Raw genomic sequence first — 25,628 nt, 5'->3', positions numbered from 1 at the left:
GCCTTGATGTTCTTATAAAATATATTCTTATAAAAAAAGTTTTTTATAAGAATATATTTTATAAGAATATCAAGTGTATGATCTAAAACGAAGGCCCACCTCAAAAATTTCAGAACGATGCCAAGCAGCTTATGGCTGGTCAGACGAGATTGTATATGATGGAATTACAGGAACGGTGGAACAGTGGAAAATCTGAATGTGGGCTCTGAGTGTGTATGCTGGAAACTCCTCACAACTAATGATAAAGCGATGAGAATGTGGCGTCACCCATTGTTACTACAGTAATTTGGCAACCAGAACCTAATAAGCGTTGTGACATTTTTGAGGTGGGCCTTCGTTTTAGATCATAGTGTGTTCGTTTTAGATCATAGGGTCTTCGTTTTAGATCAGTGGGTCTTCGTTTAGAAACACCCCGGAGAATTAGGGAAGCAGATGTTCGAAGGTGTAATAGCTGTTGAATTTTATTCCTCTGTTATCGAGTTCCATAAGTATAAAACTTAAAACTGGTTTGCTTTAAAATCAGAAAAGAACCAATTCACCGTTGCTGTTGAGGAAAGTGTATGCCAGGCAAAACAAGTTGCAGCTCGGTAACCTGAAAGTTAAGAAATAATTTGCCTGTGTTTAAATTAACAAATACACCAACACATCACTAACGTTTCGTGTTTAACCGGAAAATTAGGGAAGCAGATGTTCGAGGGTGTAATAGCTGTTGAGTTTTATTCCTCAGTTATCGAGTTCCATAAGTGTAAAACTTAAAAATGGTTTGCTTTAAAATTAGAAAAGAACCAATTCACCGTTGCTGTTGAAAAAAGTGTATGCCAGGCAAAACAAGTTGCATCTCGGTAGCCTGAAAGTTAAGAAATAATTTTCCATTTTTTAATTGCATGATGCTGGCCGTTGTAAACCGTGTTTTAGAAAATATTTCAAATTGATTTATTGTGCCTCTGAACTATTTTGACACGTCACTCAAAATTAATTTAAATATTTGTCGTCATTAAAAACTTTATGACGAAGTCGGCCCAACAAACGTGTCGAGATTAACACATCTCTCTCCCTTTATGTCTCTCGCTCTGCCTTTTTAGTGTGAGTCTTGTCACAACTTCCACTGAGATTTTTTTTATCTAAACAGCGGGGACTCACATTACTGACGCAAGTTAAGCTCCTCATTGAGTAATGTCGATTTTTCACCAATCAAACTTTTGAATCTGCTTTTTTCCTGTCCTTTGAAACACAGCCATATAATTTGAAACTGCACGCACAATCTGATAAAGTTTTCAGTAATGCTCGAGGCCTTCTTTAGGATATTTTGATGGACCTGCGAGAAATGGGTGGAATTCTTTTTTTCTTGTTTAACTTTTAGGTGAAAAAAGCTCCAAGAGGAGATTAAGCAAGGACACTATAAGTAGACATTTGGTAAAAGACGGAAAGGGAAGCTCTGGATCAAGATTAGGAAGAAAATGAGCCTTAAGAATCGACGATTCTGTTCGTTAGATTATTCATAGCAGAACAACACAAGAAAATAAGAAAGATGAGCTCGAATCTGTCAAGCTACAACAACAATATTTCCTTTAAATGCCGGTCCTTATTAACTGTCAATCGAAAAATGTTAAACCAGTCGCCTTCTGTTCGATCTTTTATCATCTCTATCGTACTGGTTAACATCTTGGCGTGTCCTCCCACAGTCGTGTTGAACATGTTAGTAATGGTCGCGGTAAAATTGAAGTCTCGACTGAGAGCCAACAAATCAAACAGATTAATTGCGACTTTAGCATCGACTGACTTTGCTGTGGGACTGTTTGTGCAACCAGTTTTCATTGCAAAGTGGATCACCACGCTTCAAGGGAAATCGTTTGAAAGGGTGTGCTTGTTGTTGGACGTGACCACGGTAGGGCTAAGAGCTCTATGTACTGTTTCTTTTCTCCATTTGGCATTATTAAGCGGTGAACGCTTTCTCGCCGTAAGTCTCCCTTTCGCATATACTAATCTCATCACCACTAAACGTTTGTTGTTTGCTTCATTCCTGACATGGTGTATATCCCTGATTTTACATATTCCCATCGCCTTTAACCCAGCGGTTGTGATATACACAAGTAATCTTGTAAATGGCATAGCAATTATATTGAGCATTTTCTGCCATGTTGCAGTTTTCCGCGAACTTCGTCGGCATAATCAGCGCATTGCAGCTCTTCAAGTTACCCAAGAAGAAAGAGCACGCTTTGCAAGGGAGAAAAAAGCATTCAAGCTGACAGTAATTATAGTAACCGTGCTAGTTTTGTGTTATTTGTCCTGTGTGGTGGCTCGAATTGTTGTTTTTCAGAAACCAAGTAAAATGTCTAGGGAGATAGCTGCAATTATTCTCGATTTATCTATGTCAATAACGCTGTTAAATTCCTTACTGAATCCAATTATTTATTCGGTTAGCATGAAACAGTTTCGGATATCATTCGTAGAATTACTGTTCAGAAAAGTTAACAGGCAAGACACCAGGCACCAGGCAAGACAGGAACCTGTTGAACGAAATCCGTGATGAGTAAAAGGGAAACGATATCAGTGGACAATCGTCAGGCAAGTAACATGAACCTGATCGACCAAACTGGTGAGAAGTAAAAGAAAACGACGTTGAAAATGACATTGTTTCCTAGAAGTGACAATTGTTTGTGTAAGTGAATGAAGCACCGTTCATTTTCTAATAATCTGGCCATCTTTAGGTAATACCTTGTGCCGCAAAATGTTAATGGCATATGGTAAATACGGCTGATTTTGTCGATTCTTCTTCCGGTGAGCTCTCTGATGCAGGCTATGCAAGAATATTTCTCTAAAGCTAAGGAGTGTCTATTTATCTATTAATCTCTTGAATTTAATCAATAAAGGTCGACAAATCAATTTTCTAGGGATTAATGTGAGAGGATCAAAACCATTATATGTAAGTTCGTGAGCGATAAAAGCGTAAATGGAACAATCCCCAAGAAAATCCTGATTGTGACTTTTGATTGGCTGGACCCTTTCGTCCAGGAAGGAACCTACCTACTCAGTTGTTGTTATTTTCGCCGCGTTTTACACTTGATAACTAAAAGAAAAACCCTTTGATAGATTTTGCCGGATAAGATGAAATAGATACACAGACAGGAAAGTACTGCGCCATATACGTATTATCCCCTAATAAAAGATGAACGCGGAAAATTCTCTAGAGGCCGATCTTCAATTAACAGGTTCTTAATATCTGTATCTAAGCGCCCTAACACTGGGCTAAAATTACCAGCCTTCGTTTCGGGAGAGGAGTACGCGCTCCCCTCACTCGAGAGAGCTGCGAAAATCGAGTTTAACACCTGTTTCAATTTCCTCGCTGCCTCTAGTCTCTGTATGTTTGTTTTTCCCTTGAAAGGCTTAATGGGCTTCTTTGCACACTGTAATAGGTAGATTGACTGAACAGGCAGAGAATGTCACGTGGAATGTCACGCGTGACTGCTTCTGCCGTGTTTTTTCAGGGACATGACAACTGATTTTCGCGGCAACGGATATTCTAAAAATAGAATCATTTGGGACTGTGCTGCGGAGCCCACCCATGCCATAACAACACTCTTATCTAATTCAATCTTGGTGCTGTTTATGCTGCCAAAGCGGGTTAACACTGAGGTTGTCAGGTATTCCCACGAAACGTGTCACGGAGTGTCTCACCTTATTTTGGAGCGGAATGATCCGTTCCAGTCATACCCTGTTCTAAAAATAGACAGTACCGTAAACTGATGGGCATCATTACATCGCAGATCGAGACATCTGGGTTATAAATTTATGATCTCCAGTATTTTTTGGTCTCCTTTATTCATGATAACGAAATAAAATTGTTCTGGTTGTGGGGTCACAGACTAAAAACTAATCATGGAACATAAATTACGATTGTTTAAATTATACTCTAAAAAAAGACATATTTACATTAGAATCCATAAAAAAATCCGAGCAGCCAAAGTTTGTCTTAAAACACTAAAAACTAAAGAATAATTTGAAAGCCCATTAATACAGAGACAATTTTTCATTCTTCAGAGAGAAGCTCATCAATTAAGCGGAGCCTTTATCTCCCATACTTGGCCATGGAGTCAACTCTTTCTGGTGTAGATTTATTCATAGAACGCTTCCCTTGGGAGATTCAGCACGCCCACTGTTGTAAAAGCCAATTAAAACACAGCTATCTCAGCGCCAAGGGAAACATGACTCTTTTCGCGGGAAAAAACTGTTTCTAAAAATAAATTCACTCGGTTGACTCAAGGAGTTAGTGGAGAAAGAGCCCCCCCCCACGACTTGATGAGCTCCTGAGTAAGATGAATAGCTTGCTTGGGTTTCCACAAACACAAGGTTAAAACCGAAATGTTTGTCTCGTCAACCTCTTGAGTCGGTAGAAATGTTGGAGATAAACTTGCCATACACTTACTAGAAGAGGATAAATTATAAAACTGTATAATCATTTGGAGGACCAAAGTCCTCGTTATTTGGATGTAACGTAGCGCCGGCATTTTCCCGAGCATGCAGCTTCGATCTTATTTTTGTCCATATTTGGGCATGAAATTGGTGTCCTTAAATCCCTAGCTTTGTTCCAATGAAAAGAGTTGCAAGTTTCACGCTTCAAGGTCACGTGCTTCTGCTAGGACTAGAAATCCTCAAAATCCTAAACAAACCTATACAAAATCCAGTCAACATATACGAGGCCACTATTTCTATCTTTTTTCTCAATATTTCAGAAGTCCCCTCGCAGCATTTCACTTTCTATTTTTACTTTTAATCAACGACTTCTAATACAAGAAATAATATCTGGGATATGAGTTGTGGAATTCTTCGCTCTTCTAGTACCTGATAGCTTTTCTCCCAAAGAAGTCCTTAATACGCAGCTGCTACGACGGCTTTTGGCATTAGTTGAGAAAAACAATAGACCCAATGGATCCTGACCCTCAAAAAAAAGAGAGGCTTACGTCCTTAAGAGAGCCATTAATGTCATTCATTATGTGCCAGAAATAACATGAGGCTTGTTTACAAAGGCGGAAGCACATTTTCCAATACATTTGAGCAATACAAATCCAGTAAGAAGGAAAAACAAAACTTATTAATCGGCGAAGAGAATTATCAAGAAATGGCTTCAAGTAAAGATTAAAAGACAATATTCTGATAAATATTTTGAGTGGCCGGTCAATTTGGGCAGGAAAAATGCTGTGTACTGATGGTTTTCGCACCTTTTACTCTTTTCTTTTCTCTTGCTTTCTGCTTCCGGAAAATTTAGTCCTTGCACGAAGCGTTTTCTTAAAATCCTATAAATGTTTAAAAAGAATGGAATTACAACATCTGCGTATGTTTTTACCGAAGACTTTCTACCGTATTGCGACGCATAACAATTTTGGCAATCTGCTTTCCCCTCAAACTTGCACCCCAGAATTGAAATGCAAATCTTAAGATTACTGAAAAAGTAAAATAGACATACAAATTCCAGGTGAAAAAAGTTAGTATTTAGTTCTCATTCACCGAGGCGGCCCTCTTTATAGGAGAACCTTGACGGAGGTTGCTAGTACAGAACTTGACGAAGCGAATGAGGTCTGCACCTGCGACTGTGGTCATGATTCTGCCATACCGACCGACCTAACTCGGTTAATTAGATATGTACCATATGGCCAAACAAGAAATCAAAGGGACAAAAAATAAACGTCTCAATTTTGGACTTCACTGTTTCGCGTATCTTTCTCGGTTTACCAGCTTCCTCGTTGAGATCTCTTGGTCCTTCCATTTAATATTACTAATTGGAACAAGCCATTCGGATTTGTTCGTATTTTTTGTTTGTAACCTTGAGGACTAATGAGGCAAGATCGGTTTGACAGTGGCTAATATCGATTTTAACCAATCAAACTCTTTAATTTGGTCGTTTCCTGTCCTTTGAGACACCGATATATAATTTGAAACTGCACGCATAATCTGATAATTTAAAGTCGGTTTTCAGTAATGATCAAGGCTGTGCTTAAGATATTTTGATGGACCTGCGAGAAATGAGCGTACCTCATTTTGGAAATGTCTGACCAAATTAAACCACGGTGTTTCACTTTTAGGTGAAAAGGGCTCCAAGACGAGATCAAGGAAGGACACTATAAGTAGACAGTTGGCAAAAGACAGAAAGCGAAGCTTTGGAAGAAAGTTTGAAGTGGACAAAGATTATCCGAGGAAGAAAACGAGTCTTGAGAACCGAGCTGAGAGAAAAGATTCCGTTCGCTAACACAAGCAAATCAGAAAGATGAAAGACAATTTGTCAAGCGACAGCAAGGATATTTCCTATAAATGCGATTTCTCACTATCCGCCAATGGAGGAACGCTAAACCAGTCACCTCTCGTTCGATCTGTTATCATCTCCATCGTACTGGTTAACATCCTGGCGTGTCCTCCCACCGTCGTTTTGAACATGTTAGTAATGGTCGCTGTAAAAGTGAAGTCTCGACTGAGAGCCCACAAATCAAACATATTAATTGCTACTTTAGCATCGACTGACTTTGCTGTAGGACTGTTTGTTCAGCCAGTTTTTATTGTAAATTGGATCGTCATCCTTCTGCGTAACTCGTTTCAAGGGGTGTGTTTGTCGAAGATCTGGTTCAGGGTAGGGTTTAGCACTCTAAGTACTGTTTCTGTTCTCCATTTGGCCTTACTAAGTGGAGAACGCTTTCTCGCTTTAAATCGTCCTTTCGTACACACCAGTATCATCACCACTACACACTTGCTGTTTGCTTCCGTTTTGACATGGTCTATATCCCTGTGTGTAATTATTCCCATATCCTATACCAAAGTGGCTAAATACACAAATATTGTTGTAAATGGTATAGCAATGATATTGATCATTTTCTGCCACGTTGCAGTTTTCCGCGAATTACGTCGGCATAAACAGCGCATTGCAGCTCTTCAAGTTACCCAAGAAGAAAGAGCACGCTTTGCAAGGGAGAAAAAAGCATTTAAACTAACAGTAATCATTGTAACTGTGCTAGTCTTGTGTTTTTTGTCCTTTGTCGTGGCTCCTGTTTTTGTTTTTCAGAACCCAAGTGGAATGCCTTGGGAGTTAGTTCCAATTATTAAGGAGTTATCGATATCAATAATGCTATTAAATTCGTTACTGAATCCAATTATTTATTCGATTAGCATGAAACAGTTTCGGATCTCATTCGTAGAATTATTGTCCAGAAATGTTAACAGGGTGTGAACGCAAGAACTGCGAATTATCACAGCGCCAAACGATATGGACAATCACCAAGCAAGACACGAACCTGACGAATGAAGTCAGTGATAAGTAAAAGGGAACAATGCTGAAAAGGACATGCAGAACTGAAAATAGTTTGTACAAGGGAAAGGCACAACTTTCATTTTCTACTGATCTAGTCATCTTTAGGTAATACTCTGTGTCGCAAAATGTTAACGGTATAAGGTAAATACGGCTGATTTCCTCGATTCTCCTTCCGGTGAACTTTCTGATGCAGGCCATGCAAGATAAATATTTCTCAAAAGATAAGCAATGTTTATTTATCCAGTAATCTCTTTAATTTAATCAATAAAAGTAGACAAAACAATTATCTATGGGTATTTGTGAGCGGATCAGAACAATTGCATGTAAGTTTGTGAGCCATAAAACAGTAAATGGAAAAACAGAATCACCAAGAAAATCCTTATTGTCACTTCTGAATGGCTGGACAGTTTCGTCCAGGAAGGAACTTACCTATCCAGTTGTTGTCATTTTACGTTTGAGAACTAAAAAAAAATCCTTCAATAGGTTTCGCCGGATAAGATGAAATAGATACACATATTTGAATACATTAATTAAGAAACACTTTCCGGAAACCCAGACAGGAAAACTACCCCGCCATATGAGTGTTATATCCTTTTAAAGGATGAACATGGAAAATTCTGTAAGGGGTTGATTTTCAATTAACAGCTTCTTAAAATCTATCTGAGTGCTCTAATACCAGGCTCGATTACCAGCCTTTCCAGGTGATCTGGTGACGTAATTCGGAGGACTGGGAAGAAAAATTTTAACGCCGTATCACACAACCGCGCATGGCCTTCGGTGTTGTTTCCAAACTCCCTGCAGCATTTCCATCGCCAAAACTCAACAAATCATTCCGTGTCTACCACATTTCCTGTTACTGGGTTATAAACTTATGATCTTCAGTATTTTTTGGTCTCCTTTATTCATGATAACGAAATAAAATCGTTCTGGTTGTGGGGTCACAGACTAAAAACTAATCATGGAACATAAATTACGATTGTTTAAATCATACTCTAAAAAAAGACATATTTACATTAGAATTCATAAAAAAAAAATCCGAGCAGCCAAAGTTTGTCCTTAAACACTAAAAAGTAAAGAATAATTTGAAAGCCCATTAATACAGAGACAATGTTTCATTCTTCAGAGAGAAGCTCATCAATTAAGCGGAGCCTTTATCTCCCATACTTGGCCATGGAGTCAACTCTTTCTCTTGTAGATTTATTCATACAACGCTTTCCTTGGGAGATTCAGCACGCCTACTGTTGTAAAAGCCAATTAAAGCTCAGCTATCTCAGCGCCAAGGGAAACATGACTCTTTTCGCTGCAAAAAAACTGTTTCTAAAAATAAATGATAAATTTACTCGGTTGACTCAAGGAGAAAGAGCCCCCCCGGCTTGATGAGCTCCTGAGTAAGATAAATAGCTGGCTTGGGTTTCCACAAACACAAGGTTAAAACCGAAATGTTTGTCTCGTCAACTTCTTGTGTCGTTAGAAATGTTGGAGATAAACTTGCCATACACTTACTAGAAGAGGATAAATTATAAAAACTGTATAACCATTTGGAGGACCAAAGTCCTCGTTATTTGGATGTAACGTAGCGCGCGCATTTTCCCGAGCATGCAGCTTCGATCTTATTTTTGTCCATATTTGGGCATGAAATTGGTGTCCTAAAATCCCTAGCTTTGTTCCAAGGAAAAGAGTTGCAAGTAACGTGCTTCAAGGTCACGTGCTTCTGCTAGGACTAGAAATCCTCAAAATCCTAAACAAACCTATATATACAAAATCCAGTCAACATATACGAGGCCACTATTTCTATCTTTTTTCTCAATATTTCAGAAGTCCCCTCGCAGCATTTCACTTTCTATTTTTATTTTTAATCAACGACTTGAAATACAAGAAATAATATCTGGGATATGAGTTGTGGAATTCTTCGCTCTTCTAGTACCTGCAAGCTTTTCTCCTGAAAAAGTCCATAATAGGCAGCTGCTACGACGGCTTTTGGCATTAGTTGAGAAAAACAATAGACCCAATGGATCCTGACCCTCAAAAAAAAGAGAGGCTTACGTCCTTAAGAGAGCTATTAATGTCATTCATTATAAGCCAGAAATATTATGAGGCTTGTTTACAAAGGCGGAAGCCCATTTTCCAATACATTTGAGCAATACAAATCCAGTAAGAAGGAAAAACAAAACTTATTAATCGGCGAAGAGAATTATCAAGAAATGGCTTCAAGTAAAGATTAAAAGACAATGTTGTGATAAATATTCTGAGTGGCCGGTCAATTTGGGCAGGAAAAATGCTGTGTACTGATGGTTTTCGCGCATTTTACTCTTTTGTTTTGTCTTGCTTTCTGCTTCCGGAAAATCTAGTCTCTGCACGAAGATTTTTCTTAAAATCCTGTAAATGTTTGAAAGGAATGGAATTACAACATCTGTGTATGTTTTTACCAAAGACTTTCTACCGTTTTGCGACGCCTAACGATTTTGGCAATCTGCCTTCCCCACTTGCACCCCAGAATTGAAATGCAAATCTTAAGATTACTGAAAAAGTAAAATAGACATACAAATTCCAGGTGAAAAAAGTTAGTACTTAGTTCTCATTCACCGAGGCGGCCCTCTTTATAGGAGAACCTTGACGGAGGTTGCTAGTACAGAACTTGACGAAGCGAATGAGGTCTGCACCTGCGACCGTGGTCATGATTCTGCCATACCGACCGACCTAGCTCGGTTAATTAGATATGTACCATATGGCCAAACAAGAAATCAAAGGGACAAAAAATAAACGTCTCAATTTTGGACTTCACTGTTTCGCGTATCTTCCTCGGTTTACCAGCTTCCTCGTTGAGATCTCTTGGTCCTTCCGTTTAACTAATATTACTAATTCGAACAAGCCATTCGGATTTGTTCGTATTTTTTGTTTGTAACCTTAGGACTAATGAGGCAAGATCGGTTTGACAGTGGCTAATATCGATTTTAACCAATCAAAGTCGTGAATTTGGTCGTTTCCTGTCCTTTGAGACACCGCAATATAATTTGAAACTGCACGCATAATCTGATAATTTAAAGTCGGTTTTCAGTAATGATCAAGGCTGTGCTGAAGATATTTTGATGGACCTGCGAGAAATCAGCGTAGCTCATTTGAAAATGTCTGACGAAATTAAACCACTGTGTTTCACTTTTAGGTGAAAAGGGCTCCAAGACGAGATCAAGGAAGGACACTATAAGTAGGCAGTTGGCAAAAGACAGAAAGCGAAGCTTTGGAAAATAGTTTGAAGTGAACAAAGATTATCCGAGGAAGAAAACGAGTCTTGAGAACCGAGCTGAGAGAATAGATTCCGTTCGCTAACACAAGCAAATCAGAAAGATGAACTCCAATTTGTCAAGCGACAACAAGGATATTTCCTATAAATGCGATTTCTTTTTATCCCCCAATGGAGAAACGCTGGACCAGTCACCTCTCGTTCGATCTGCTATCATCTCCATCGTACTGGTTAACATCCTGGCGTGTCCTCCCACAGTCGTGTTGAACATGTTAGTAATGGTCGCTGTAAAAGTGAAGTCTCGACTGAGAACCAACAAATCAAACATATTAATTGCTACTTTAGCATCGACTGACTTTGCTGTAGGACTGTTTGTTCAGCCAGTTCTCATTGCAAATTGGATCATCATGCTTGTACGTAGCTCGTTTCAAGGGGTGTGTTTCTTGACGATCTGGTCCAGGGTAGGGCTTAGCACTTTAAGTACTGTTTCTGTTCTCCATTTGGCATTACTAAGTGGTGAACGCTTTTTAGCCGTAAATCGCCCTTTCGCATACATCAATCTCGTTACCACCACACGCTTGCTGTCTGCTTCCGTTTTGACATGGTCTATATCCCTGTGTGTAATTATTCCTTTATCCCTTGAAAAAGCGGCCGTGATATTCACAAATATTCTTGTAAATGGTATAGCAATGATATTGATCATTTTCTGCCATGTTGCAGTTTTCCTTGAATTACGTCGTCATAAACAGCGCATTGCAGCTCTTCAAGTTACCCAAGAAGATAGAGCACGCTTTGCAAGGGAGAAAAAAGCATTCAGACTAACAGTAGTCATTGTAACTGTGCTAGTCTTGTGTTTTTTGTCCTTTTTTGTCGTAGCTCCTGTTTTTGTTTTACGAAAACCGAGTGGAATGCCTTGGGAGTTAGTTCCAATTATTAAGGAGTCGTCGATATCAATAATGCTATTAAATTCGTTACTGAATCCAATTATTTATTCGATTAGCATGAAACAGTTTCGGATCTCATTCGTAGAATTATTGTCCAGAAATGTTAACAGGGTGTGAACGCAAGAACTGCGAATTATCACAGCGCCAAACGATATGGACAATCACCAAGCAAGACACGAACCTGACGAATGAAATCAGTGATAAGTAAAAGGGAACAATGCTGAAAATGACATGCAGAACTGAAAATAGTTTGTACAAGGGAAAGGCACAACTTTCATTTTCTACTGATCTAGTCATCTTTAGGTATTATTGTCCAGGAATGTTAACAGGGTGTGAACGCAAGAACTGCGAATTATCACAGCGCCAAACGATATGGACAATCACCAAGCAAGACACGAACCTGACGAATGAAATCAGTGATAAGTAAAAGGGAACAATGCTGAAAATGACATGCAGAACTGAAAATAGTTTGTACAAGGGAAAGGCACAACTTTCATTTTCTACTGATCTAGTCATCTTTAGGTAATAGGGAGCTTAAGCACGCGCGTTTTTAAGACGCGGACGGCAACCGGAAGAGGACATTTCGCGTGGCAGGAGAGTGGTGTCTCCCAGATTTTTATACTAATCAACTCTAATGGAGAAAATATACTTAGCAATATAAACATGGTTGTGTGACGACAAGTTAAAAGGGGAAACGGCTGACTTCCGGTTGCCGTCCGCGTCTCAAAAATGCGCATGCTTACGGTTCCATAATACTCTGTGCCGCCAAACGTTAATAAGATAAGGTATATGCGGCTCATTTCCTCGATTCTCCTTCCGGTGAGTTTTCTGGTGCAGGGTATGCAAGATAATTATTTCTCAAAAGATATTCAATGTTTCTCTATCTATTAATCTCTTTAAACTAAGCAATAAAAGTCGATAAAACAATTATCTATGGATATTTGTGGAAGGATCACTATGTAAATTCGTGAGCCATAAAAGCGTAAATGGAAAACTAGAATCCCCAAGAAAATCATCGTGACGTCTAATTGGCTGGACAGTCTCGTCCAGGAAGGAATCTGCCTATTCAGTTCTTGTTATCTCCGCCGAGTTTTACACTTGAGAACTAAAAGAATTATCCTTTAATAGGTTTTGCCGGATAAGATGAAATAGATGAGCAATTAAGAAACACCTCCCGGAAACCCAGACAGGAAAACTAACCCACCATATAAGTGTTATCTCCTATGAAAAGATGAACGCAGAAAATTTTCTGAGGCTAATGTTCAATTAACAGGTTTTAAAAATCTCTATCTAAGTGCCCTATCACTAGACTCGATCACCAGCCTTTGCTTCGAGCAAGGAGCACGCGCTCCACTGACTCGAGAGAGCTGCTGAAATCGAGCCTACCCTGACAATTGTTTCAGTTTCCTCGTTGCCTCTCATTATCAGTCTCTGTATACCCGTATTTGTTTTTCCTTTGAAAGGCTTAATGTGCTTGTTTGCACACTGTAATCAGTAGCTTGATACAGGAAAAGAAAAAATGAGAAAATGAATTTTCACAGATGTCCATCCCATAACCCTGAAGTGTCTATCTCTCTAATTGCAAATACGCGTCCTGCCAAATGATGGCCAATCAGGTTAGGGCCTAATGATCGCAAATCTCCTGATTGGTCCTCAATCAAATAGAGTGGTTTCAATGACGTGATCATTAACCTTGTTTTTCTACCGAAGCAAAAGAAAACGTTCGCATGATAATAGAGCTCAATTCCGGGAGGATGAGTTGGGGACACCAACATGGCCGCCCTTCCATTGTTTAGGTACACCAACATGGCCGTTGTGACGTCACGTGAAAACAGCCGCACGAGGGATTGCTCGTGCTAAATGCAAAATCGTGCGCTGAGCGCAATGCCAATACCTTTTGTTCCCGCAAATATCTGGTAGTAGCCATTCTAAAAGGTTGTGACAAGAAATAAGGTGAGACACTTAGGTTTGTGTATGTAAAATGCCAAACGATCTTTCTAAAGTTTTAGTAAAATTAAAAAATCTGTGAAGAGAGGGTGTCACCAGAACAATTTATGAAAGCTAGCCATTTCGAGTCGGCGCTTAGACCTAATCACTATAGCTCAGTGCCTGACCCAGCAGTTATTCTCTGCCTAAACAGAGTGTTGTTTATCTGCCAACGCGGGTTAACACTGAGGTTGTCAGGTATTGCCACGAAAATTGTCACGAAGTGTCTCACCATATTTTGCAGCGGGATGATCTATTCCAGTCATACCCTGTTCTAAAAATAGACAGTACCGTACGGTAAACTGATGGGCATTATTCCATCCATATCGAGACTTCTGGGTCTTCGGAATTTTTTGGTCTCCTTTATTCATGATAATAAAATAGAAGTTTTTCTGTTTGTGGGGTTGCAGACTAAAAACTAATAAACATAAGCAGCCAAAGTTTGTCTTAAAAGACTAAAAACTAAAGAATACTGCAATTTGACAATTTTTATTCTTCAGAGTAAGAAAGGAGCTCATCAAGCGGAGCCTTTATCTCCCATACTTGGCCAAGGAGTCAACCCTTTCTCGAGTAGATTTATTCATAGAACGCCTCCCTTGGGAGGTTCATCACCCCCCCTGTTGTAAAAGCCAATCTCCCTTGGTAGATTCATCACGCCCCCTGTTGTAAAAGCCAATCTTCCTTGGGAGATTCATCACGCCCCCTGTTGTAAAAGCTAATCTCCCTTAGGAGATTCATCACGCCTCTTGTTGTAAAAGCCAATCAAACAGAACTATCTCAGCGTTAACCCATTGACTCCCAAGGGTTCCCCATTGACGAGTAAAATCATCTGGCCTTTAGGCCGGTTTAGGTGTCTAAGGGTGGGGAGGCGCGGTGGCTTCATGGTTAGTGTCCTCGACTCCAAATCGAGTTCGGGTGCTGGCTGGGGACATTGTATTGTGTTCTTATGCAAGACACTTTAGGCCCGTTTCAAACGTCGAACTTTACATCTGCCGAATCTAATGCAAATGAGCGAAAACAATAGATTTTTCTCATTTGCATTAGACTCGGCACATGTAAACTTCGACCTTTGAAACGGGCCTAACTACCACCCAGGTGTATAAATGGGTACCGGCGAAATGCTGGGGGTAACCCTGCGATGGACTGGCATCCCATCCAGGGAGGAGTAAAAGAAAAATACTCATAGTCGCTTCATGCCACAGAAACCGGGATAAGCTCCGGCTCTGATGGGCCACTTGGCTCGTAAACAGACTTTTAGTTTTTCAGTGAGTAATCAATTAACCCATTGACTCCTGGGGTTTCCGCATTGACGAGTAAAATCTTCTAGCATTAAACAGAGTAAAATACCAAGACTGGCTGGTTTAGGCCGGTTTAGGCGTCAAAGGGTTTTTACGGGAAACATGATACTTTTCGCGAGAAAAACTGTCCCCAAAAATAAATTTACTCGGGAAAGGGTTGATTCAGGGAATTAGTGGAGATTGAGGTTCGCATTGATGAGCTTCTGAGTAAAATAAATAGCTTGCTTTGGTTTCCACAAACACAAGGCTAAAACCAAGATTTTTATCTCGTGAACCTCTTGTGTCAATGGCGAAAATAAACTTGCCATATAGTTACTAGAAGCTAGAACAGGAGAATATATAATAAAGACTTCCTCTTGTGTTTCCCTCCTTAGGGGAATTAATCCTGAAAAGGATTATAATAGACCATTTTCGATATACTAAGGAAAGAAAAAGGAAGGGAACTTTATTTAAGTGTCTAGTCGTTCTAGCGCTGGAGCACTAATTGGAGACACTGTAAACTGAAATTAACAATGAAAGCAAATCAATTCAAACGTTGGTTTTTGAGAGGAGCGGAAACCGGAGTACCTGGAGAAAACATCTCGGTGGAGAGTAAAGAACCGACAAACTCAACCCACCTATGATATCAAGTTAACAATACGAACTTCAGTTTTTTGAGATAAGCTGGCGTATATGCCGTTGCCATGGCAACATGAATAAATGTAAACAGGCCTTTAAAATCGATTTTGTTTACTTGCAGAAAATCTGGTCGTTAGATTTTCTTTATAATTTGCGAGCAAAATGCTAGTAACGATGCTCACAAGTTAACACTATTTTAATAAGCATTTGACAGAGAGATCGGTAATTATCTCTTGTTGAAGGTTCACTGGAATATCTAAAATTTCCTCTGTTAACGTTCAAATTTTTCCAATACTCCAGTTACTTACGTCCTAAAGTATTTTCGTGCCGAATTTCGTTAAATCGTAATGAGTGGTTCTCAAGAAATAGGCGTTTTTCCGAAAAAGCTATTCCGAATTTAATCGCAAATTTTTAACTTTCTACGCATGCGCTGCATTTAACTGGGTTCTTTCGATAATAAAGAAAAATCTGCGAATTGTGGAGTTCTTTGCATCGTTACCTTTTCTAACATACATTTCTGATAAAAGACTAAGACCATCAAAACACTTTGTTCAATTATGAGGAAAAATAGTACAGATAGCGGAAGCACTGAGCAAATAAAATCATTGCTGTATTGAAGGAATATTTATTTTTTTCAATCATTAAGGTTCGACCACCTTAACCAAAGGTAATGCGTGCACGCCATGCGTTCCTATAATAATTCGATAATTCTACGAAAACGATGACCACGTGACTGTTTTCCCGGAGTTGTTGTTTTAACTCACAACAAAAGACTTGGATATCGAAGGTAGGAAAAGTGATTTTTACTTTGATTAGGGTAACATACTTGATTTCACCTTGATAATATATCTGTGTGCCTTAACATACTCTCGGTTCTTTGGACAAAATATAAGATAGAGTGGGGAAACGCAGTCTTTATTTCTAGTCGGTTCTCGTGGCCTCATGTGCCCTTCGATCAGGCTTTGTACGTGACGGCACTGAAGATGAAGCATTTATTGATACGGTGGAGATTAATTTCCTACATTTTCAACGATAGGGGAGGAAAGGTAAAGAAAGTGCAATGCTTTGCCATTTTGTCTTCATCTCGATATGTAAAACCATAAGCGTAAATTATAAATTTAACATTATTATTTATGGTTGCTTTTTTTGAAAGTCGGTCTCGTATTTTTTCCATTGTCCTTGGAACTACAGCTTCGTTTTGTAGGTATTTTGTCAAGTTAAGGTTACTGGATCCATGAAAACTTATGCGAACGTTTTTTTTAGCAAAGAAATGGCATACTGATCGTGATATAAAATCGAAAGTAAAAGCACTGCCTTGAGCAAGTTGTTTCTTGTCAAATCAATAACGTTCAGCGTGAGGTATTTGTCAACAATGATACCCGTTTGGTTTATTATGGCTCCGTTTTTATAGGGAAAGGGGGATGCAATGGTTGAAAAAAAGTCTTTGTAAATTTGGAAAACATGGTGACCCTTTACACTTGTTCAATTCACGAACAGAGGTAAAGCTGTATCAAATGCGACCGTCATTCCTGTTAAGTCACAGTAATACATGAAGGTAGTCTGTCCCTACACCTTACCCTTGAACTCAGGTGTCGCTGATCTGAGGTGATGCACAACATCAGATAAACACATGACTTAAAACTTCGGGTCGTGCAAGACATATTTGGTGGTAAACATGGGGGGATCTGGTTGCCTCATGTAAGTGGCATGGCTCAGACGGAAGTCTCACCTGATTAAATACAGTACACAGTATGTAAATCATTAGTAACAGGTAGCGACGCATTCTCATTTTCTATTAAACAACTCCATTCTTATTTTTTGTAGGAATAAAATCTGATGTTAAATGTTAGGCAATTTGGCCCTGACATGACTGTAAGGTTGTATAATCAAAAAATCTACAGTCTGTAGTACTACTGATGTGATCTGTCAATCTTTTTGTATTGAGACACCAGTTTAAAATATTACTAGTAATTTTGATAAGATATATTTTGTAATACAGCTGCCATTTGCACCATATTAAGTGCCCCCCCAATAAACAGTTGGAATTAGTGCAAAGCTCTTTGCTCATTATATAGTCTGATCTATTGATAAAATCATGAGACAAACAGAAAAAGGATGAAGCTTTGAAATTTTATATGAAAATTGGGGTAGTCTTATAATTATTTGAATATGGGTATTTTGAATATGGGCTTTAAAATTTGACACCAAATAAAAAAACTGAAGACCATGTATTTGGGCAGGTTTTGAGAAGGGATCTTCCAAGAATTCATCATCTACTTACGAGAAAAAAGGAATTTTAGAATCATTAATTTTCACTTTCAAATTTCCAGGTTGCTACTATCTTTATGTTATTTAATAGCATATTAATATGTTATGGTTGCCGTGTCGTTAGTGAACAAAAGATTCCAGTGTCGGAATGATACGTCAATAATACAGTGTAACATGTCACACTTTTTGAAAATGGTGGTGTATGGGAATTGTACAAATTGAATTGACTCGGGATACTTGGAAAAATCCAAGAGCTCCTTTGCAGGAGTTAAAATTACTGTATGACCTTCCAAATACTACATGAAATTCTAATAATAATAATAATAATAATAATAATAATAATAATAATAATAATAAAAATAATAATAATAATAACAATAACAATAATAATAATAATAATAATAATAATAATAATAATAATAATAATAAAATATGGAAGTCAGGGCTAACAGAATTGATGCGAGAATTGTGGACAGAAAAGAGAAGAAGGTGATCCTTATTGAGATGAGCTGCCCTTGGGTTTCCAACAGAGAACAGAAGGAACAGGAGAAAACTGACAAGTATGCAGCGTTTAGATGGGAGATGTGCCAACAGTTCCCCGGCCACACTATCACACAGCTTAATGTGATAGTTGATGTACTAGGAGGCTACTCTATGGAGACGGCGGAGAAAGTTAGGAAGTTTTTAGGTTTGGATAGAGGGAACGAGGTTTTGTTTAATATGCATAAGGCAGTTTTATTGTACACCCTTAACATAGCAAGGTCATTCAAGGTTTCGACGAGTTATTAAGGAATATAAACTCTTGTTCCTTTCTCAAATGTTGGTTCGTTAGTTATCACCAATTGGTATGTAAATAGGTTTAACAGTAGGGATTGTTACACAATAGTGTAACCCTTAACCCTTAACATAGCAAGGTCATTCAAGGTTTCGACGAGTTATTAAGGAATATAAACTCTTGTTCCTTTCTCAAATGTTGGTTCGTTAGTTATCACCAATTGGTATGTAAATAGGTTTAACAGTAGGGATTGTTACACAATAGTGCCTTTTCCTACTTATATTATTTTGTAAGCATACTTATGTACTACATACTGCATAACAATAATAATAATATCATCATCATCATCATCATCATCATCATCATCTTCAGATGATGATGAGAAGTTAATGATCTTATCTTTAAGTTTCTTTGGGATAACAAGGGAGATAAAATTAAACGAACTGAAATGATAGCAGATTATCAAGATGGAGGGTTGAAGATGTTAGATATCATAGAATTTAATAAGGCTTTGAAAATTACATGGATACTTAAGTATATTTCTGATGATTGCCAGTCTAAGTGGAAATCCTTCTTCGACTTCTATTTACTTAAGTTTGGGGGTAAATTAGTTTTTACTAGCAATTTGGCAAGAAAAGATGTTAAAATCCTGGATATAAAAAATACTTTCCTCCGTGAACTTATTGAGTTGTGGTCAGATTTAAATTTTAAAGAGTCTTTTGCTTCATGGGCAGAGTTTGGTGCCGAATCCATATGGAACAACTCAATGATTAGAATTGCTGGCAAGACTATTTTTTATAAGCATTGGTTTGAGGCAGGTGTGTATAACATTAATGATCTCTTGACGAGCGATTCCAAGTTAATGACTTACAGTTGCTTTAGAAACAAATGGTGCCCTAACGTTTCCTTTCTTGAATATTACGGAGTGGCTTCAGCTATTCAGTGTGCTTTTAAGACATTAAAATTGAGGCTGCCAGACCACCCAAACCCAAAAAATATATAATTTGGCACTGCTAAATTCTTCCAAAAAGCCGAGCCAACTGGCATACCAGATCTACAGAGATAAGAAATGTACTTGCCCTGAGAAAAGCCAAGCGAAATGGCTTAGGGACTGTGAATCTGAAGATGTTTTGAATCTTAATTGGAGGTCTATATATTTGTTGCCTAGGAAATGTACATTAAGCACAAAGCTCAGGAACTTTCAGTTTAAGCTTCTTCACAGAAGAATCGCCACAAATTCCTTTTTATTTAAAATTAAGTTTTCTGACACAGACTTATGTTGCTTCTGTCAAAATGTCCAGGAAACCCTAATTCACTTGTTCTGGGATTGTCCTGTGACAAATGTTTTTTGGAAAAACATACAAAATTTCCTGATTTCAGTTAACCTGATCCAAACCTCTCACGTTTTAAGGAAAACTGTGTGTTTGGGTCTTGTTGAGGAAAAAGGTGGAATTTTAGTTAACCACTGTTTACTTTTAGCTAGGTACTATATTTTTAGATGTAAGTTCAACAATACTAAGCCTTCGATATTAGAATACCTTTATCAGATTAAAAGTAATTTACAGTTAGAAAAACAGATCTCAGTCACAATAGGAAGGCAAAAAGCATTTGAAAATAAGTGGCACAAAATAATTCAGTCGCTGTGACTGTCTGAATGTTTTTCTCCTTTTTTTCGCCCCTCTGTTATTTTTTTTCTGGCTATTGTCAGGTAATTTGTTATCTAATCCGTTTTGCCTCCCCCCCTTTTGACAAGTAATAGGTACCCACTTATCGATCACTGTGAAGTAATATTGTAATCTGTTTGTAACGTTTTTCTTCTTTTAAGTTTGTTAAGTAGTGTATGATGTTTTATGTTGTTAAAAATAATAATTATTAAAAAAAAAAAAAAAAAAAAAAAAAAAAATCATCATCAGATGGCTCTTTGGATGAGAGGTACCCTGCGAGCAGAGTCTCTTTTGATCTTCCTAGATAAGTCGGGAAGCCGCCTCGACTTTCTTTGATTTGCCGCTCATCCAAAGAAATGGATGAGTCAGTCCAGTTTCGACTTGTCAAACCTGTTTTTTTTAATTTGTGCGCATGATCAATCCCCACGCGTCATCAATATTTTTTAAATCTACAACAGCGTGACAATTTTTAACTGTCTGAATTCCCATGAGTATTTCCTCCGTATGTCGGTTACAGAAACTAGTTTGCCAGAATTGAGAAACCCATTAATTTTTCCAGTAAAAGTTAAAATGGCAATTTAAAAACTTGAACGATCTTGAGTTTGGAAGGAAATGATTCCTTGGTTAGAGTTGTTCGAAAATATCCCAACTGTTTGTTTTGGTTTTGTGGTTTGCGGTTACTAGTCACGCGTGACTGACTCCGGACTACGTTTGAATTTTTAACGCATGCTCAACACGAAATGTCGAGGCGGCTCGCAGAGTCTTCTTTCCTCTTCCCGACTTATCTAGGAAGATCGAAAGAGACTCTGCTCGCAGGGTAGATGAGAGGCAGTGGATCGAAAAATTGGGGATTTGGGCAAGAATTGGACTGTTACAGAAAACTATGGTATTGGGAATGGCCAGAATTTTAAGGAAGGTGCTTGACATTTAAATACCAGGAGAGTGCCCCCAGGGGACCCTTGGTTATTTGTTATTACTTGCTCCCTTGGGAAGAATGTCGACACGAGAACAGCCAGAGGTCAGAGCTAAATGGAGAATAATAATAAGAATAATAGTAATAAATTATCTGATCTGATCTGATCTGATTAGCAATTTGTCAGGTTTTTTTCTCAGGATTCATACTCACTCTGCCCTTTGTCTCTTGCTGGTGCAATGAGAAGATCTTTCGAAACTCACTAGCAAAATCCTACAGCTTTGGTTGCAGGGTCTTCACTTACCTTTCTCGGTTTCTAAAGTGCAACTCATCACCGGACTAAGCAAAGCCGTAATTGGAGATTCCTCCACCTCCACCTCAAATGGCCATCACAGTTTGAAAACCTGGAGTTGAAAATACCAAAATGTGTGGTCACCATTCCACTACAACCCCCTGCGACTAGCCCTGAACTTGTTGTCCATGAAAGCCAAGTAGCCGGCAGTTCAGCCACAGCAGATCACCAGACAATGCTACTAGAATTCTTCAGTCTCTTTATAGCCCAGGCACAACAGACCTCAATTCAGCCTTCCATCTGATACCAAGCATCAAGTTCCCCATTATTGAAAAATTGGTAAATTTGAAGAAAAGCTCCCCGTGAAACCTGTTGGCCAACTGTTGGATGATGGTCGGCTGACAGCTGGTCATCTTTCGGCAGTAGTTTACCAACAGTCAGCCAACAGTTTTATTACAGCGTTTTGTAAAAGTCCAAACTCTCCTTAAAGTGGGGTTTAATTTGTCACTGCCTGATAAAGTTGTGAGAATGATGGTAAAAATTATTATAAATAATGATATTTATAGGAAGACACACTTTTATTAGACATGATGAATTTAAACTTAGTTGATGTGGTTGAATAAAGGAAATAAAATTAATGAAGAAAAAGACATAATTTGTAAAGAGGAGAGGTAGAGGCACATATTTTAAAACTTAGACCCACAGTGTGTTTTTGCCCTTTCCTGAAATTAGCACTTAGTATTTTCAAAGGCAAGAATGGCAAGGAACAAACAGCTGAAATCACTTGGTTCCCCCTATTCTGTCAATAAAGTTTTTTTTAATAGCCTTGTGTATTTTCAAGCTTTGCCTTTGCTCTCTTTTTTGTGTTTCACTTTAGGCATTAGTTTGTTTCACTACACCAACTGAAATTTCTGATGGTCCCTTGGGTGTAGTCATGTCTGTGGTGTTAATCGACATGTACTAGTGACGCAATGTAACCTTATAGGAGAATTGATTAAAAGGATCCTCAGTAGATCCGCCTGCTTAGCACTATTAGAAACCATCGCAAAGTTTGCAGCCTGACTCAGCCAGCAGAAGGAATTAAGGAGCGCTTTGCAAAGCTCTTCAGTGGCCTGGGTTGCATGGACGGAGAGAATAATTATGAGATCAAACTGACGTCATCGTATGAGCCCTTCAACCAGACCACACCGAGACGTGTTCCAATCCTCTTGCTGCCAAAAGTCAAGGGAGAACTGGACCATATGGAAACAATGGGAGTGATTGAAAAGGTAGATGTGCCTACAGAGTGGTGTTCACCCATTGTAGTAGTCCCAAAGTCAAATGGAAACGTCCGTATATGTGGTGACTGTACTTCGCGAGAATCATTCAATGCCCACAACAGAGCAAACACTGGGAAAGCTGGCTGGTGTGAAAGTGATATCCAAGCTGGATGCCAACAGTGGGTTCTGGCAATGGAAGTTGAGAGAGATCTCAAAGCTGCTAACTACGTTTATCACTCCATGGGGCTGGTACTGCTATACGCGTCTACCATTTGGTATTTCTTCCGCCCCAGAACATTTCAAATGGAGCATGCAAAGAATCCTCGAAGACCTACCTGGTGTGTACGGGGCAAATCAAGCAGAGCACGACGAAAGGCTAGAGGTGATCCTAGTTAGACTCCAAGAAGCAATCATCACACTTAACGCCGAGAAAGGTGAATTCTCAAAGGCGACTGTTCGATTTCTGGGCCAACTGGTGGGAAAAGATGGAATCCGTGCTGACCCAAGCAAGATAGCTGCAGCAAAGTACTTAGCTGAACCGATTGATATACACGAGCTCAGAAGATTTCTGGGAATGGTCAACCAGTCAGGAAAGTACATTCCAAACTTGGCTGAACTCACCCACCCACTACCTGAACTTCTCAGAAAGAAGAATGCCTGGATCTGGGGGCCCCCAGCAACTTAGTGATTTTGAAGGGATCAAAGAGAAGTTGTTCCACGCCAGCACTTGCAATTTTCAATCCTTCCCTCAAAACCACGCTGTCTGCCTATGCATCATCTTACGGTCTGGGTGCTGTCCTGACCCAAAGACAAACTGAGGGGATTGGAAGCCAATAGTGTTCATATCTCGCTCTCTCACTCCAACAGAAAGACGATACACCCAGATCGAAAAGAAGGCTCTAGCAACCACTTGGGCTTGCGAGCAGTTGGCCGACTATCTAATTGGCAAAAAGTTCCTTGCGGAGACAGACCACAAGCCGCTAGTTCCTATCCTTGGTTCAAAGAATTTTAATGAGAGGAGATGTCACCCAGAATCCAGCGGCTTCGTATGCGACTGTTGAGGATCGACTTCAGCATCTCCCATGTCCCAGGAAAACACCTCAGCACCACTGACGCACTCTCCAGAGCACCCATAGTCGAGGAAACCAAAGAGAACGATCCAAGACGCGAAGAAGAAATTAACCTATATGTTCATCACATATTTAACTCCCTCCTAGCTTCCAACACACAGCTTGAGCGGATTAGAGAAAAACAAGCAGAAGACAAAGTCTGCCGGCTAAAGGAGTACTGTGGCCAAGGATTGCCAGAACGACCCAGAGTTCCAGACGCACCTACTGGCAAGTCAAGGATGAACTTTCAGTCGTCCACAGCTTGCTTCTTAAGGCAGACAGAATCGTCATTCCGACATCCATAAGGCTGGAGATCCTAGACTGCATCCATGACGGTATGTGTGGCCAGGTCTTGGTCAGCAAATTGTCAAGCAATGCCGCCCGCAAGTGTACGGAATGGAGGCCAAATAGCAAGGAACCCTTGATCCCAAGTGCAATTCCCGATAGGCCTTGACAAATGTTCGGCACGGATATTTGCTATGTCAAAAAATGGCCCTATCTGATTGTGGTGGACTATTTCTCAAAGTTCATCAAAGTCAGCTAGCTAGCCTCACTCAGCTCCATGGAAACAATGCGAGCCCTCAAATCGGTATTCTCTCAACACGGGATACCAGACATCGTGCGCTCGGATAACGGCCCTCACTATGACGCCGCAGAATTCTCCAAATTCGCTAGAGAGTGGGAGTTCAAACATGTCACGAGCAGCCCTCTCTACGCACAGTCTAACGGGGAAGCAGAAAGAGCGGTACAAACTGCAAAGAACCTGCTACAGAACGAAGAAGACCCTGCCAAAGCTCTTCTGGCCTCTCGATCCACACCGCTGCAAGGTGGAAAGACACCTTCCGAGTTACTGTTTGGCCTGCAGATAAGATGTACACTACCTTGTATCCCAGCAGCCCTTCAACCCAGCTGGCCAGGAATAGAGGAATGGAGACAGGAGGAGAGTGAATGGAAGATAAAACAGAAACAGAACTACGATTTGCGACACAGAGTCAAGGAATTGGTTCCCTTCCAGCCAGGCAAGCAGATATGGATTCATGACAAAAACAGACCAGCTACAGTCAAGAACTGTGCGCAGGCTAACAAGCCACAATCTTACCTGGTAGAGGCTTCCGGCAGTATCTTGAGGAGGAACTGGTCCACTCTTCAACCATATGCTGATGAGTGGTTGAGCAGCGATGAAAAGCCGTCAACCAGGGACGACAAGCCGTTACACAAGGAGGACCGACCAGCTGCGCCAGAACTAGCCGTTATACTAGAGGACTCTGTCATGCGTATGTGTTTGGGATGACTGATAAAGCCCCCCCCCCAAAGACTTGACTTGGTCTTTCGAAATGTTTCAGTTCACTTTTTTTAAATTTTTGCAATAAGAATATTAATCATTTAGTAAAATACTTGGAAAGGGAGATGTGGTGTTAATGATTTACTAGTGTTGCAATGTAACCTTATAGGGGAATTGATTAACCCTTTCACTCCCAATAGTGCCACTTATAGATGTTACTCTGTCTAACGCCAGACGATTTTACTCGTCAATGGGGAACCCCACGGGGCTGAAAGGGTTAACAACAGATAGATTCACCCAAAAACTATGTCCCCATTAACCCTTTCACTCCCAATAGTGCCACTTATAGATGTTACTCTGTCTAACGCCAGACGATTTTACTCGTCAATGGGGAAGCCCACGGGGCTGAAAGGGTTAACAACAGATAGATTCACCCAAAAACTATGTCCCCATTAACCCTTTCACTCCCAATAGTGCCACTTATAGATGTTACTCTGTCTAACACCAGACGATTTTACTCATCAATGGGGAACCCCACGGGGCTGAAAGGGTTAAAGGGATATGATTCATTCTGATCTATAATATGGTTCGCGTGGTTCTCTATTAGAGTAATTGTACAATGTCCACTTACAGGTCTGCCATGGATACAAATGTACATCCTTTCCAACTGATAAATTGCTTGTTTAGTCCT

General features: G+C 39.6%; 2 protein-coding genes and 1 long non-coding RNA gene across 6 annotated transcripts in view; all 3 read left to right on the top strand.

Annotated features, from left to right (window-relative positions):
- LOC138024075 (uncharacterized) overlaps nucleotides 1-2,882 on the top strand; it is a 3,766-nt gene extending 884 nt beyond the window's left edge. Inside the window, exon 2 of the long non-coding RNA XR_011126890.1 lies at nucleotides 1,361-2,882. This is a non-coding gene — a long non-coding RNA (uncharacterized lncRNA). The remainder of the gene's footprint in view (nucleotides 1-1,360) is intronic.
- Nucleotides 2,883-6,433: 3,551 nt separating this feature from the next.
- LOC138023033 (5-hydroxytryptamine receptor 1D-like) lies at nucleotides 6,434-7,210 on the top strand. The gene has a single exon (XM_068870067.1). It carries the CDS (start codon nucleotides 6,434-6,436, stop codon nucleotides 7,208-7,210), a length of 777 nt encoding a protein of 258 aa, XP_068726168.1.
- An 8,892-nt stretch (nucleotides 7,211-16,102) lies between these two features.
- LOC138024917 (uncharacterized) overlaps nucleotides 16,103-25,628 on the top strand; it is a 33,212-nt gene continuing 23,686 nt past the window's right edge. Inside the window, exon 1 of one of the 4 annotated variants that reach the window (XM_068872111.1) lies at nucleotides 16,103-16,162. The gene's annotated coding sequence lies outside the window, so the exon portion shown is untranslated. Of the gene's footprint in view, nucleotides 16,163-16,293; nucleotides 16,422-16,813; nucleotides 16,875-25,628 lie in introns of those variants that run through there. The other 3 variants (XM_068872114.1, XM_068872112.1, XM_068872113.1) reach the window with 3 other exon arrangements.

Source organism: Montipora capricornis, chromosome 11 (assembly GCF_036669925.1).
Source record: "Montipora capricornis isolate CH-2021 chromosome 11, ASM3666992v2, whole genome shotgun sequence".
Taxonomy (NCBI): Eukaryota; Metazoa; Cnidaria; class Anthozoa; order Scleractinia; family Acroporidae; genus Montipora; species Montipora capricornis.
This window is presented reverse-complemented; position numbering and strand designations above follow the sequence as displayed.

Excerpts from the sequence above, each read along its gene's own strand:
- LOC138023033 (XM_068870067.1), top strand. The coding sequence starts at position 6,434 with ATGGTCGCTGTAAAAGTGAAGTCTCGACTGAGAGCCCACAAATCAAAC.